At 46.3% G+C, this 13,895-nt stretch overlaps 4 protein-coding genes across 4 annotated transcripts; 2 read left to right on the top strand and 2 right to left on the bottom strand.

Annotated features, from left to right (window-relative positions):
- Window positions 1-29: 29 nt before the first annotated feature.
- MELLADRAFT_70394 (uncharacterized protein) lies at window positions 30-1,024 on the bottom strand (the record flags this gene model as incomplete). The annotated part of the gene is made up of 3 exons (XM_007403479.1): window positions 30-468; window positions 549-659; window positions 747-1,024. The coding sequence occupies 3 exons, from the start codon at window positions 906-908 to the stop codon at window positions 457-459; spliced, it is 285 nt and encodes a 94-aa protein (XP_007403541.1).
- Window positions 1,025-2,503: 1,479 nt separating this feature from the next.
- MELLADRAFT_86767 (uncharacterized protein) lies at window positions 2,504-3,839 on the top strand (the record flags this gene model as incomplete). The annotated part of the gene is made up of 2 exons (XM_007404069.1): window positions 2,504-2,530; window positions 2,577-3,839. The coding sequence occupies 2 exons, from the start codon at window positions 2,504-2,506 to the stop codon at window positions 3,837-3,839; spliced, it is 1,290 nt and encodes a 429-aa protein (XP_007404131.1).
- A 5,944-nt stretch (window positions 3,840-9,783) lies between these two features.
- On the bottom strand, window positions 9,784-10,842 carry MELLADRAFT_101015 (uncharacterized protein; the record flags this gene model as incomplete). The annotated part of the gene is made up of 2 exons (XM_007403478.1): window positions 9,784-10,414; window positions 10,631-10,842. 2 exons carry the CDS (start codon window positions 10,840-10,842, stop codon window positions 9,784-9,786), a joined length of 843 nt encoding a protein of 280 aa, XP_007403540.1.
- A 1,249-nt stretch (window positions 10,843-12,091) lies between these two features.
- MELLADRAFT_86766 (uncharacterized protein) lies at window positions 12,092-13,077 on the top strand (the record flags this gene model as incomplete). Its single annotated transcript, XM_007404070.1, has 2 exons — window positions 12,092-12,588; window positions 12,645-13,077. 2 exons carry the CDS (start codon window positions 12,092-12,094, stop codon window positions 13,075-13,077), a joined length of 930 nt encoding a protein of 309 aa, XP_007404132.1.
- Between the last annotated feature and the right edge of the window lie 818 nt (window positions 13,078-13,895).

Raw genomic sequence — 13,895 nt, 5'->3', positions numbered from 1 at the left:
CACCTGGTACGTTTGCGAAACAAATTGGACTATGTATCACAAATCATCACTGAGAATGTGATGATTTGGCCTGAGATTTTCGAAAATAAATGATATGCATGCATTTGTGTGGGTCTTACGGAAATCTGGATAAACTTTCAAATATAGGAGGTGGATAGAAATTCTGTTGGGACAACAAGTCAAGAACAAGAGAAATTGTCTATTGCTGATGCTTTAGAATTATATCGACTTGTAATTATTTGAACCTGGTAACAATGTATTAATAAATATGAAGGTTATGCAAAGGAGTGCGTCTTAAAACGAAAATCAAAAGAAATATCACAATCTCCACCTGACGCCTCAAGATGGTATAGGCGGCTACCATCCCTTGAGGCAGAGTCACCGAAAGGAAGATCAGGGTATGTGGAGAAGTCCATGTTGGGTTGGTAGTTACCAAGGAGGGTGATCAAACTAAGCTTAAGCGCAAGCCTATGAATGATTAAGTTCAAGATTAAGAATTGACCTTGAGCGCTCTTATACTAATGAATATGCGGTTGAAATTTTCTCACATAGTTTACACGGTTTGAAGATTCATCTGCCTCAAAGGAACAAGATGAATAAAAGCAATTATTCAGTGAGTCCCGGAATTCTTGTTGACCGCAAAGACAACCGGGATCAGACTAGAGCAAAAGACACGAGCCGATATACCGAAAGTTAGTTATGCAACCTGTTTATCAAAGTCTTCCAATTGAAAACGAAGCTCTTACCATTGGACATCCCCCGTTATTATTGAAAAGAGCATCAAAGTAGCAGACAGAAGAACAAGGTGGTAGATTACCAATATCGGCACGTTTGTCTAGTCTGCCTTTAGAGCTAACAGCAAGAGTGAAGAGGGTGGCGATACATAGGGGGTATGAAAACCAAAACATATTTCTAAGGATTTCAAGAAAAGTGAAACACTTGAGAGACTTGCAGTGAGATGCGTAGAGAATGAATGACTTGAGGTGGGTAGCTAAAGAGAGGCAAAAAAAATACTTTAGAGGATGAGGAGAAAACCCTACAGATGCTATTACTAGAGGCTTTAAGTAGATTTGGAAAGATCAAAGGTTAACCAAGTTCAAGTCGGAAACCCTATGAGTTTGCTTGGCCAAGGTTTCGAAAGAGAAACTCCCAGGAATTGCTTTATCCTATCAAAGCTAGGATATACCGATGAGAGGTACGAGCTGACCCCAATTCCATCTCGAGGTAGGCTTGGAGTAAAGTGGTGGAGACTAATTCTCTCAAGGTATAGCAAGTCTACACTGGCATCTACGCGGATCAGCGGGCGCTTCTGAGCCTTGACATCTTTTATTTAGCGATAAAGCTCGTCCGTAATCGAGCACTCGTTGTGACCTTGTTCTTTGCAATCATGAACCATCTGTATCCTACCGTTCCTATAACATTTTTCCCATATCATTAGAACGATTGCGAGGTGGATTTCCGTATGCATGGGTTTTCCAGTGTAGCAATTTCTTAGACAGAACCACCATAACACAGGTGGTTCACATGTCCATGAGGGGCTTGCGCGAGCTGTGAAAGGTCTGGCTGTGAAATGACACTCGAGCAGAGTTTGCAAAACTATGGCACGATACAGTGCGGAATAATTTCCACACCCAGATCCTTCACCCTATCAGACGGATAGGAAAGCCCTCAGCAAGCCTCCACGAGAGATCACATCACATAATCTCTCGCACGCTACCAACTGGGTAGCCTTTTCGCGCTAAAAGCCAACGCTAACTTAGATATCATTTACGAAATTTCAAGTCAAACAGCATGTCAACAGGAGCAAATCTAGAACAAGCGATGCGTGAGGCTGCGGCTAAGGCGGATGCGTTGACGGTAACAAGATCAAGATCAGTCGCCCTAGGACAACCACCAGGCCCCCCACTAGGCTCGACAAAGAGAACCATCAACACCTCGACAACGAGCGGGCGCCAGCCGGTACCAGGTGACGATCTATGACAAGAGGAGGGAGAAGAATTTGACGGTATACCACTGGAGGAAGACGAGCTGGAAGGTCTGCTAGACGACGCCGCGTTAGTGTTACAAGGCGAAATCATCGAATCAGATGCGGACGACGAGATTTCTTGGCATCCTCCAACGAAGGGGAAAGGTCGAGACGTCAGCCAGACGAGCCCGACACCATCAGTCGATGGGTACCAAACATCAGAACGACGGTCAGATATAGGTGAGCTTAACACTTCATACTTCTACCCTCCCATTCCACTCTTTTCGTCTTCAACTCTTCTAGATTCCCCCCCCCCCATACTTTCCATCGCGGACGAAATTGCGAGAGACCAGGGGGCCAAAGACCCAAGAACCTGCGCGTGAAACCCAAGATCCCAGTGCGGGGGGTAGATACCGAAGCCTCCAAGATACCCAAGGGGGTGGAGGCACCCCATGATCCCTACGGGAGGGGGGGTGGAAGAGTCGAGATGAGCGACCCGAGACTATGAAGAAAGAAAGATTTCTGACAAAGACCTACATGAATACGTTCGCAATCAGCCCCGAGGTCCATTTTTCCGGCGGCAAACACGAGCTTGAATGATCGCGTAGAGCAACTATTCGCAGACGGCCGTTTCTCAGAAGCCAAAGCCCTACAAACGTACATCGCGAGTCAACAAACGGGCAGCACAGTCGGCGAGAACGGTGAAAGAGTACCGGCAGCAGGTGGGAGTGGCTTACCAAACGCACGTCCGTATAACCTGGTAGCAGAGGACCTCTCATCTCACACGGAGAGTAGCGAGACCGTCCCATTGGCAGACCAGTTCAGGCCGCCAACATATCGACCTAGCCCCTTCTTAACCGACCCAGAAATCCCCAACACAGTCCACACCGCCCAAGCTCAGACGTTCACCGCGGTTAGGATGCCGACACGAATGGGAGCAACCACTACAACTCCCGGACCCAGAGGACCAACAGCTCCGTCGGAGGTGTGTCCATACATGACGTTACAGCCCTCCACCCAACTTGCTCCACACAACGCACCACCCATCGTACGATTCGATAATCCCGGTCTTGTAACCACAACGGTGACAGGACAACAAACCCGGGAAGACATTGAGGAAATGGAGCAAGTAAAAGTTTTGATGGCCTCAAAAAGGGGGCGGATGGTACTTCGGAACGGCGACGTGGTGGAAAATGGTCGGTTATTGGTAGCAGACACGTCAGAAGAGATGGAAAAGGGCCTACCTCAACTATCCCCGGTCTTGAGACATTGGCTCAAAACCTTCCGATCCTATATTCCCCTGACTGCGTTCAACAAATACTTCCTGATTGACGACCAAACGGAATGGAGCAGAAGGAAGGCCCCATCTGAGTCGAAGATCGAAGACGGCAACGCCTCCCTCAGGGTGTATGGCAGACAGCCTCCACCCGACGAACTGGCGATGCAGTTCGAGGAGTGGATCGACTGCATGGGCCTATTCATCAAATACGTTGCAGATGTGGGATGGCAGACGTTAGCTGAACGTTTTGACGGCCATCGGTTAGTGGTGATGGACCTACGTGAAAGTTACGGGTGGATGGTAGCACTCCGTTACTGTATTCGGATCCGCCAAGGAGTGATGAGAGAGTCCGTGGATAATAGAATCCGAAACTTTAGCAAACTGCAATCGGCCATCTTCGAAGCGGCAAGACTGCAGGCAGACACTCAACAGGAACAAGCGTACCGGACGAACCCATACGCGACAGGCGGCCCCCTGGCACATCTGAACCCACAAACCGGGCTACCGCGTATAACGACCTCGACAGCAACTAAGAGGTCCGCGTACGACGCAGCTTACCAGAAACCACCCGCAGCACCGCAAGTCATCGGTTAGCCGTCATCAAACGCAAGTTGGATCCCATCGTCGAGATGGAGAACCATGACACCAGAGGAGAGAAGAGTAGCGATGATGGAGAGAGACGGGACCGCGACTTACCGTCGGAAAGAAGACGACCGCGGGAGAGAAAGAGAGACCTTCAGAGATCGCGACAGGTTCAGTGGGAGAGAGAAGAACACAAGGGATGAGCGTACGAAGTACCGTAGACGGAGCCCTTCGCGTAGTCGTAGCCCTAAAGGGACGAGAGGGAAAGGTCGTAACCATAGACAGTAAGCCAATAGAATGAATTTGAAATAAAAAGATGAATTCTCTTGCCCTTCCTCCCCCCCCCCTTACTGAGTGGGAGAAAGGAGCCAGAACGTCCTGGTTACCGCTGAGGAGCAGTACCAGAACTCAATGCGTACATTTCTTAAGAAAGTTGAGAGCGCCCACTTACCAAATGATGCCCACTTACGTGACCACCCACAGATACCCCGGTGAACAACCCACAGGCCAAAGCAAACCGCTGAGTGTGTCACCCGCATGGCCATCACAGGCGAAATGTGAAATGAACCTGCAGGTGTGGGAAAGAGAACTCCTGAGGGTTGGCTTATTATCAAAGCACAGCAGGATATTGAAAGGCTTACGTGAGGGTTTCGACCAGGGAGTGAGAAAGGCCTTTGTTCCAGGTGTTTGCTTCTTTTGCCCGCCAAACCATTCCTCCGCACTGGCGGCAAAAGATAAGATCCTTGAAAACTTCGCGGCAGAACTCAAAGCAGGCCGCATGGCAGGCCCCTACACGAAGGAGGAGGTGTTCCAAAGGCTGGGCTTTTTCCGGACAAGTCCAATAGGGGCGGTAGTGAATGGGAACGGCTCGACACGCCCCATCAACAACTTATTGTTCCCGCGAAATAAGCCAGGGATACGTTCCGTGAATGCAGAAGTGGACAAGGACGATTTTAGTACCACGTGGGACAACTTCAAGAAGGTTGCAGAGTTTCTAACCACTTACCAAGGCAGAGTCGTGTTGGCGATCTTCGACTGGGCGAAAGCGTACAGGCAGGTGCCAACCGCCCCCGGACAGTGGCGGTTCTTGATGATCTTGACCTTCGACGACATGGTCCTTCTGGATACTCGCATCACCTTTGGCGGTGTGGCGGGATGCAGCGTCTTTGGACAGGTGGCCGACGTTTGGAAGGAGATCATGCTGGAGAGTTTTCCTTTACTAGCAGCTTTCCGCTGGGTAGACAACACCATGTTCGTGAAGGCAAGGGAGGAGCCGGGGGAATTCAATTTGGATGATATATCGAGGCTGAGCGCGGAGATGGGTGTAACAGAAAACGTAGACAAGAGAAGTGACTTCAGTGTCGAGCAACGTTACCTCGGCTTTATTTGGAACGGGGACAAGAAAACGGTCCGCTTACCTCAAGAAAAAGTCGACGCCAGGATAGAGGAGATTGAGTCATTCCTGGAGTTGAGGTCCCACCGCTTTAAGGAGGTGCAAAGCCTGGCGGGACGGCTGAACCACACTTTGATGGTTTTCCCGCAGATGAGCTGTTACTGTGTAGATATCTACCGCTTCACAGCAGAATGAGTACATAAATCAGCGAGACGCGACATACCAGAAACGGTGAGGGAAGACTTACGATACTGGCTGGAAGTACTAAGATCAGCGGCACCTCAAAGACTCATATAAAGTTTCACTGATCTCGGATCCAGTTCTAAAACTGGCGTAAGACTGTTGAGAGAAGCTCTTGTGGATTAAGAAAGAAAACCTGAAGGCACAGGATTCGCGTTAGACACAAGCTCTCTGCTGGTCTACGACGAGATCAAGAAACACACCTGCGAGCTCGAGAGAAAGAACGAAGCAGCGCGGTGAGATTTTTAGTTTTAAGAACAGATTTTTAAAACAGATTAATTCTTTTCGACTACCCACCTGAAGGCACAGGATTCGCGTTAGACACAAGCTCTCTGCTGGTCTACAACGAGATCAAGAAACACACCTGAGACAAAGCAACAGCAGATAGAAAAACAATCAGACAGACTACTTAAAAGAGAAAAAGAGATTAGAATAGAAAAATACCTGCGAGCTCGAGAGAAAGAACGAAGCAGCGCGGTGAGATTTTTAGTTTTAAGAACAGATTTTTAAAACAGATCTTAAAACCGTAAGAAGAGAATTGAAAAAGAAAAATAGAGAAAATAATTAGTTGAGGACAATTGAGAACTTGAGAATTGTGAGGATTGGACTTACTAATTCTTTTCGACGAGGAAAAGAATCAGAAAGAGGGGGGACAAACGAACGCAACACATTATAACAGAAAGAAACGAAAAACAACTTTTGAGTACCCCTTTCTACATCATGCAACTCGCTTATCCCTTGCTTCCAGCTCATTACTACTCCAACTGCTACCAACCAAAGAAAAGAAAACTACTACACCCTCAACCGCTTCACATCTAAAGCATCTACCTAGAAAGGTAATGATCTTTGACTCAAACCATGATATCAATATCATAACACACCCCCTCAAAGAGCATTACCCTAAGAATCTCAAACCCAGACTTTTCCTAAGAGTTGAAAATTGTTCTTTAGGCAATTGTTTTGTCAGTAGATCAGCTACCATGAGATGAGTTGGACAATGCTTAATAACTAAATCACCCTTCTTCACCACTTCTCTAATCCAATGATAATGTATCTCTATGTGCTTTGTTCTTGCGTGAAAGATTGATTTTGAAGTTAAATGAATTGCACCCATATTATCACTATGTAACACCGTTGGATTAGGATCAGTGAATCCGAATCTAGCCATCATGTTCCTCAGCCACAGCAATTCTTGACCAGCTTCCGTTATAGCTCTATATTCAGCTTCAGTCGATGACAAAGCCACAGTAGGCTGAAGTCTACTCCTCCACGAAATAGGCCCACCAGCTAAAACAAATACATAACCTGTGGTAGAACGACGGGTATTCACATCACCTGCCCAATCCGAATCACAATGAGAGACCGGACACTCAAAACTTCGTTGACCAGACATGACATCACTCGAATTAGCTGAATACACAATGCCCATGTTCACAGTGTGACCTAAGTATCGAAGAACATGCATTGCGGCGTCCCAGTGAGATTTTCCAGGACTCTCCAGGTGTTGGGAGAGAACGCCTACAGCGTGAGCCATGTCAGGTCGGGTACACTGGGCCAGGTACATCAAGGATCCAACTACACTTCGGTAAGGTAATTTAGTCTTAGCAAATTCCTCAGCTTCGTCTTCAGTTGATTTCACAAGCTTCACATTAGGTGACAGAGGAGTGATAGCAGGTTTAGAATTAAGCATATCAAATCGTTTGAGAACTGCTACAGCATATTGCTGTTGAGACATTGAATAAGTGACATCGTTCAGTCGTTGAATTTGAATGCCGACAACCGTATGAGCCACCCCCAGATCCTCCATCTCCCACTTAGCAAAGATTTCATTCTTGAAACGCACGATATCATTTCCAGTGATTGCTAAATCATCTACATGAACATACACCGCAGTAAAGAGACTTCCTTCTGAACGAATATAAATGCAATGGTCTATTTCACATTGATAGAAACCAATCTCAATCAGAAAACCTTCCACATCATCCTGCCAAATCTTCGGAGACTGCTTGAATCCATACAGAGACTTCAACATTCGCCACACTTTCCCCACAGTGGATGAGGCACGATAACCTTCTGGAACTTAGACATACAGCTCTTCATCAAGATTTCCATTCAGAAATGCTGTAACTGCATCCATCTGATGGATCTCCCAACCGTTGATTGAAGCAATAGCAACGAGTAAACGTAATGATCCAGGTTTACCGGTAGGTGCGAAAGTTTCACCGTAATCTTGTCCAGGGATCTGTGTATTACCCATAGCAACATAACGAGCTTTGTACTTAATGCTTCCATCAAACAAGTTCTTCTTTCTGAAAACCCACAGACCCCTGATTACATTTCGATCTGGCGGTTGGTCAACTAAAACCCACACTCCTTTGTCTTTGAGGGACTTGAATTCTTTATCACATGCTGATTTCCACCGATCTGCGTCTGAGGACGCCATAGCCCTTTTATAGGATTTGGGATCAGGAGACGAGTGTACCTCATTCGGTTTGCATTCAACAGCTAAGCAAGCAAATAATGATTGTGTGATAAAGTCATCGTCAAACTCCGCACCGGATGAACACATGCCACGAAGAGTGTCATGAACTTTCTTTGATGACCGGGTGGAACGACGAGGTGGATCTTGATTTGATTTGACCGATTCAACTTGTTCAGAGGGAGGTTCAGGATTGGTTTGAGATACAGGTTTTTCAGGTGATACTTGGTCCACAGAAGTAAGATCTTCATCAAGATGATCGTCTTCATCGTCGAAGAATTGAATTTTGACCGAACGTCTGTTAGGTTCAACAGGTACATTGGAAACGGTAGATGAAATTGATTTAAAAGGAAAAATATCTTCGTTGAAAGTAGAATGATGAGTAATATAAATTTTTCTTGAAGTTAAGTCGTAAATTTGATAGTTGAAGTTATCATTTTCAAATCCAACGAGTACCCCCTCAGAACTAACGGGAGAAAATTTTGATTCCCGCAATTCTTTTCGAATCAGGCCAAAAGCTTGACAACCAAAGACTCTAAGATGGGCCACAGAAGGTTTGCGGAAATACCAGACCTCAAAGGGAGTTTTCCCACCATCGAGTGCTGCAGTTACACAACAATTAGTAAGAAAGACAGCAGCACTACAAGCCAAATACCAAAAACGAGTTGGTAAGCCTGATTCAAGCATCATCGAACGTGCCCTGGTAGCGACAATGCGCATACCACGTTCGGAGACCCCGTTTTGTTCAGGAGCATGGCCAGACGTCAGATGAAGTACAATTCCAAGCTCTCTCAGCTTTTGACCAAGTAAGTTGTTCAGGAATTCACTTCCTCGATCAAGAGTGAATTGTTTCAACGAGCATCCCGTTTGTCTTTCGGCAACAGCAATGTAAGCCATAAAAACCTCGTAAACTTCTTCTTTCGATTTATCACTCAATGGGTAGATGTGCCGGAACGCAGAGAAATTGTCACAAAACAGAACAAAATAATTTTCATTTTTCAGTCCGGTGGTTCTAATAATCCCACTTAAATCTACATGAACGTTTTCTAGGAATTTACGAGCTCTTGGTCTAGTTTTATTGTGAGGTAATTTCGTATTCTTGGACAAAGCACAGATATCACAGTGAAGATTCTCATCCAGATACTCAAACTCTTCCACACTATCAAGTCTTGCCATCAATTTGAGATATTTATTGCTCACATGCCCTAAACGTCGATGTTGAAGTGATGAAGTTACTTCAGTGATTGAAACCTCTGGAGTTGAAGATGAAGTTGATCGACTCACAGGTTCAAGCAAAATGAACATGAGATTATTGTCGGAAATAAAACCGTTAAATAACGCAAGACCATTCAAGACGAGTGAGAAGTTGATACTGTCGTGAAATAATTCTCGAACACCTTGTTTCTTCAGGAGTGCTCCTGCAACAAGATTTCTTGAGAGTTCAGGAACATATAAACAATTTTTAAGTTCAAAAATAGTTTCGTCACCAGCTAGAAGTTTAGCAGCACCACGACTATGGACAGCTAACGTGATATCTCCACCTGCTAACTTGAGTCGTTTACTTGAGTCTTTGACTTTAACAAGAGAAGTTGGATCAAAAATTTTGAGATCCTTGAACATGTGATGAGTCGCGCCGGTGTCGTGAAGAGCCCAATCTTTAGATGAAGAGAGGGCGGCAGAGACAGAAGCACTGATGGTTGGATCCTCATCGAATTCAGAAGGTGAGGCCGAGTACTGAATAACCTCTTGATCGATTTCTTCAACGTACTCGACATTGAGAGAGAGAAAAGCCATGCTCGCAGACGCGTTATTTACACTGGCATCGAAGACTTTCTTAACACCTTTTACTGAAGGTGAGACAGTTTGAGAATTGTGTGCCGAAGTGTTGACAGTACTACTTCCAGATTTTCCTCTAATTTTGGAGAGGAAAGCCAGTCGTTTGTCCGCATTTTCTGGTTTGGACCAACAGTTCTTAGCAAGATGAGGTCCGAAGCATTCCTCTGGACACACTCTCCTGAAGTCTTCTTTGTCGAACGAACTGACACCGAGTTGACTTCTTTAATAGCAGAGCAAGTCCAGCCGTGTCTTTCTTCATACTTCCAAAGATACGAACCAACGCCTTCACGAGTCAGAGGAGTCACAGTGTTGTGGATGTACTCCTTTGTTTCGATTGACAAAGAGGGAATTGCCCCAAGCAGCATTCGGGCGGACTGAATGTCAGATAGTTCACCCTTGAGGCGATAGAACTCTCGAATAAGATTTTCGAATTTATCGACGAAAGAAGTGAGAGAATCGGACTTGGAAATTTGACAAGAGTAAAGAGCCTTGGTCACGGCTTCTAATTTATCTTCTGAAATTCGATTATGATACGACTTAAGAAAACTCCAACATTTAAATGGGTCATAGATAATTTCGCAAGCATCGGTTGGAGCAGTAAGATGGTTGCGCGTTCTAACTTTGTTTACTGAATCCAATCTATGTAGGATAAACGTGGTAAGGTTGAACCGCGTTTTCTCGTGTTCTTCAGTTGTCAGAGAAGGTTTTTGATAATCTTTGATCTTGATGTAGTGATGAAGTTCCAAAGACTGGAAAACTTCCATCAGTGACTGACTCCAGTCGATATAATTTTCATCAGTTAAGTCATCTGATACTTTATATTTGCTTAGCGCGTTGTTCATGATTTGTGAGTACTTTTGAATAGAATCACCAAAGACTCGGGATTCGGCATTTTCGGCCATAGTTGAAGATGATTGATTTTTAGAATTGTCAGAAGACAGAGGATCAGTAGGATCCTGGCGAACCGTTCCAAAAGAATCGGTAGTACTTGAGGTGCTTGAACCTTCAGTAACAGTAGTGTTATCCAAGGATTCGTCGTCAATAGAATGATCGTCGATGGCACTCATACAAGCGGTAAGTTGGTTGAAGAGATCGCAATTACTCTCGCTACCATATAAAGTTTCACTGATCTCGGATCCAGTTCTAAAACTGGCGTAAGACTGTTGAGAGAAGCTCTTGTGGATTAAGAAAGAAAACCTGAAGGCACAGGATTCGTGTTAGACACAAGCTCTCTGCTGGTCTACGACGAGATCAAGAAACACACCTGAGACAAAGCAACAGCAGATAGAAAAACAATCAGACAGACTACTTAAAAGAGAAAAAGAGATTAGAATAGAAAAATACCTGCGAGCTCGAGAGAAAGAACGAAGCAGCACGGTGAGATTTTTAGTTTTAAGAACAGATTTTTAAAACAGATCTTAAAACCGTAAGAAGAGAATTGAAAAAGAAAAATAGAGAAAATAATTAGTTGAGGACAATTGAGAACTTGAGAATTGTGAGGATTGGACTTACTAATTCTTTTCGACGAGGAAAAGAATCAGAAAGAGGGGGGACAAACGAACGCAACACATTATAACAGAAAGAAACGAAAAACAACTTTTGAGTACCCCTTTCTACATCATGCAACTCGCTTATCCCTTGCTTCCAGCTCATTACTACTCCAACTGCTACCAACCAAAGAAAAGTAAAATACTACACCCTCAACCGCTTCACATCTAAAGCATCTACCTAGAAAGGTAATGATCTTTGACTCAAACCATGATATCAATATCATAACAACTCATCCCAAAACCGCGCTTAGTGAACGTGGGCTGGGTAGGCGACGCCTCCACATCATATGGGATTGGAGTCATAATCGGGAAGAAGTTGTCTAAGTTTCGCCTGAGGAGAGGCTGGGAGGTGACAGCGAGAGGAGAAAGTCGAGGCATCGCCTGGGCAGAGACGGTCGCGGCTCGTTTGGGATACCTGATGCTGAGGACGCTACTCCTGGTGCGCGGAGAGATATTTTTAATGCTAACGGACAACACGGTGACGGAAAACGCGATCAGAAATGGGAAGTCAAGAGACCGCCACGTAAATCAAGAGTGGAGAAAGATACAGGACCTCTTGTTAGCAGACCAATCTTGTATTGAAGTTCGACAAGTCAAGTCGGAGGATAATGCCGCAGACCGGCTGTCGCGGGGTTTCGACTCGTCGAAACACGCGTCAGACATGGTAGAGATCAAGATCCCGAGCGACCTGGTCGATTTGATTGTCCTGGAACGCTGACGAACAAGAAACACCTACGTCAGGTCCTACCTCCCACCAGCCCTCGCGATGAACGACCTACCTGGACATTTCCAAAACGCCGCTCAGGGCGCATCACGCGCGGGGAGACACGCTGCATCGGGCAGTTGGGCAAAAACGACATTGGCAGGATACAGCGCAGGGATGTCAAAATTCATAGAGTTCAAAAATAAGACTTCGAGTGGCTTTGACGCAAACAACCCTATCTCAGACAACGACATCCACGACTTTATTGCTTGGGCGGGAGAAACAGGAGAAGGGGTATTAGACAAACCAACAAGACCAGTAGGATCCGTGACGATTAAGAAGTATCTGGACGGGATTCGCGCGTGGAACATTGTCCGACACACGACGGTTCCGACCGCGCACCCAGCCATTGTCAAAACCCTCCTGGCGGCAAGCAAACGTAGAGAAGAGGAGAAGGAATTAGTGACAGTGAAAAACCCAATTATGATAAGGCAGTTATTTAGGTTGTGGGAAGCGACTTACAACGGATCCGAGACAGAGCTGCTGGTAGGCACGGTCGGGTTAGTCGCCTTTTGGGGGATGGCAAGACTTGGGGAACTCCTACGGACAACTGTAGAAGACGGAGCTCTCTTGCGGAGACACGTGGAATTCGGTTCAAAGAGAGGAACGCTGTTTGCGCGGCTACACCTGAGGAAGGCCAAAACCGCTCGGCCAGGCGAGGTACAGATTATACACCTTCAGCAACAGCTGAACGTCCTAGACCCGGTGGCCGCTCTGAAAGGTTGGATGGAACGACAGCCAGATCAGAGCCCAGACAGCTTCTTATTCGCAACACAAACGAAGGGCGACATCATCCCACTCACCAAAACCCGATTCATCAACTCAGCTGGGAAAATATGGGGCAAATCGAGTGTTGGTACATGGAGCGGGCACTCTTTTCGAGTTGGAGGAGCCTCCCTGAGATTCAATCTAAAGACGCCGATGGAGAAAATCGCCAAGCAAGGAAGGTGGTCGTCGCTGACATACTTACGTTACTTGAAGGCGTATAGCCAAGAGGATGTGGAGGATACGGAAAGGTTTTTGTTAGCTATCCACGACGAAGAGTGTAACAGGAAAATGAATTTGATCAGAGAATGAAAGACCTTGAGAATTGTGTCCTCGAACTTCAAAGGAGAGGCGAACCCCAAGTTAGGGTCAGCCCAACTTTGCAAAAACCGCGAAGGAAGTCTGACGAGAAAGGGAAGAGCCCTTTGAGAGATGGTAAGCAGTAATGCGACTGAATGCGTTCAGAAGTTGGGTGAAGAACTTTTGAATGGGAGGCGTCCCAGACGAGATCGACGAAAACTTAAAAAAAAAAAAAAAAAAAAGATAGAGGAAGGGGCCAGGATGCCCAAATTCCAGGGACCAGGCGCCTGACGTGCGTGAGGGGTGTGTGCCTGGTAGGCTCAGGACGCTCGAGCATGCACCTGAGAGAGGGAATCAGACACAAACCCCCCCCGAGGAACCAGGCGCACGTGCAGCCCTAGGGTGGAGGGTGGGCCCAGGATGGAGATCTCAGGCCGGGGCCACGTGGTTTACACGAACCAGGGTTGGTTTTTGGAAACCAATCCAGGCCCGGGCCGGGCCCTCCACTACCCCAACCCGCGTCCTCTTGACTCACGAAGTAAAGAGTTCGCACATTGGGTACGACGTGTAAAGACATCGCTCGTCAGAGCGAGGAAAGTTTTGGCCAGACGCTCTGGCCAAAAATACATAGAGTATCAGCCTACACATCTTCACTCAACGCGCATTGAGATGAATGGACGGTGCAATCAACCCAAGTCTCAACAGGTTACGTTGGCCAGACTGCAGCGCACACTGTCCGCAA

This window comes from Melampsora larici-populina, assembly GCF_000204055.1.
Source record: "Melampsora larici-populina 98AG31 unplaced genomic scaffold MELLAscaffold_1, whole genome shotgun sequence".
Classification (NCBI taxonomy): domain Eukaryota; kingdom Fungi; phylum Basidiomycota; class Pucciniomycetes; order Pucciniales; family Melampsoraceae; genus Melampsora; species Melampsora laricis-populina.
This window is presented reverse-complemented; position numbering and strand designations above follow the sequence as displayed.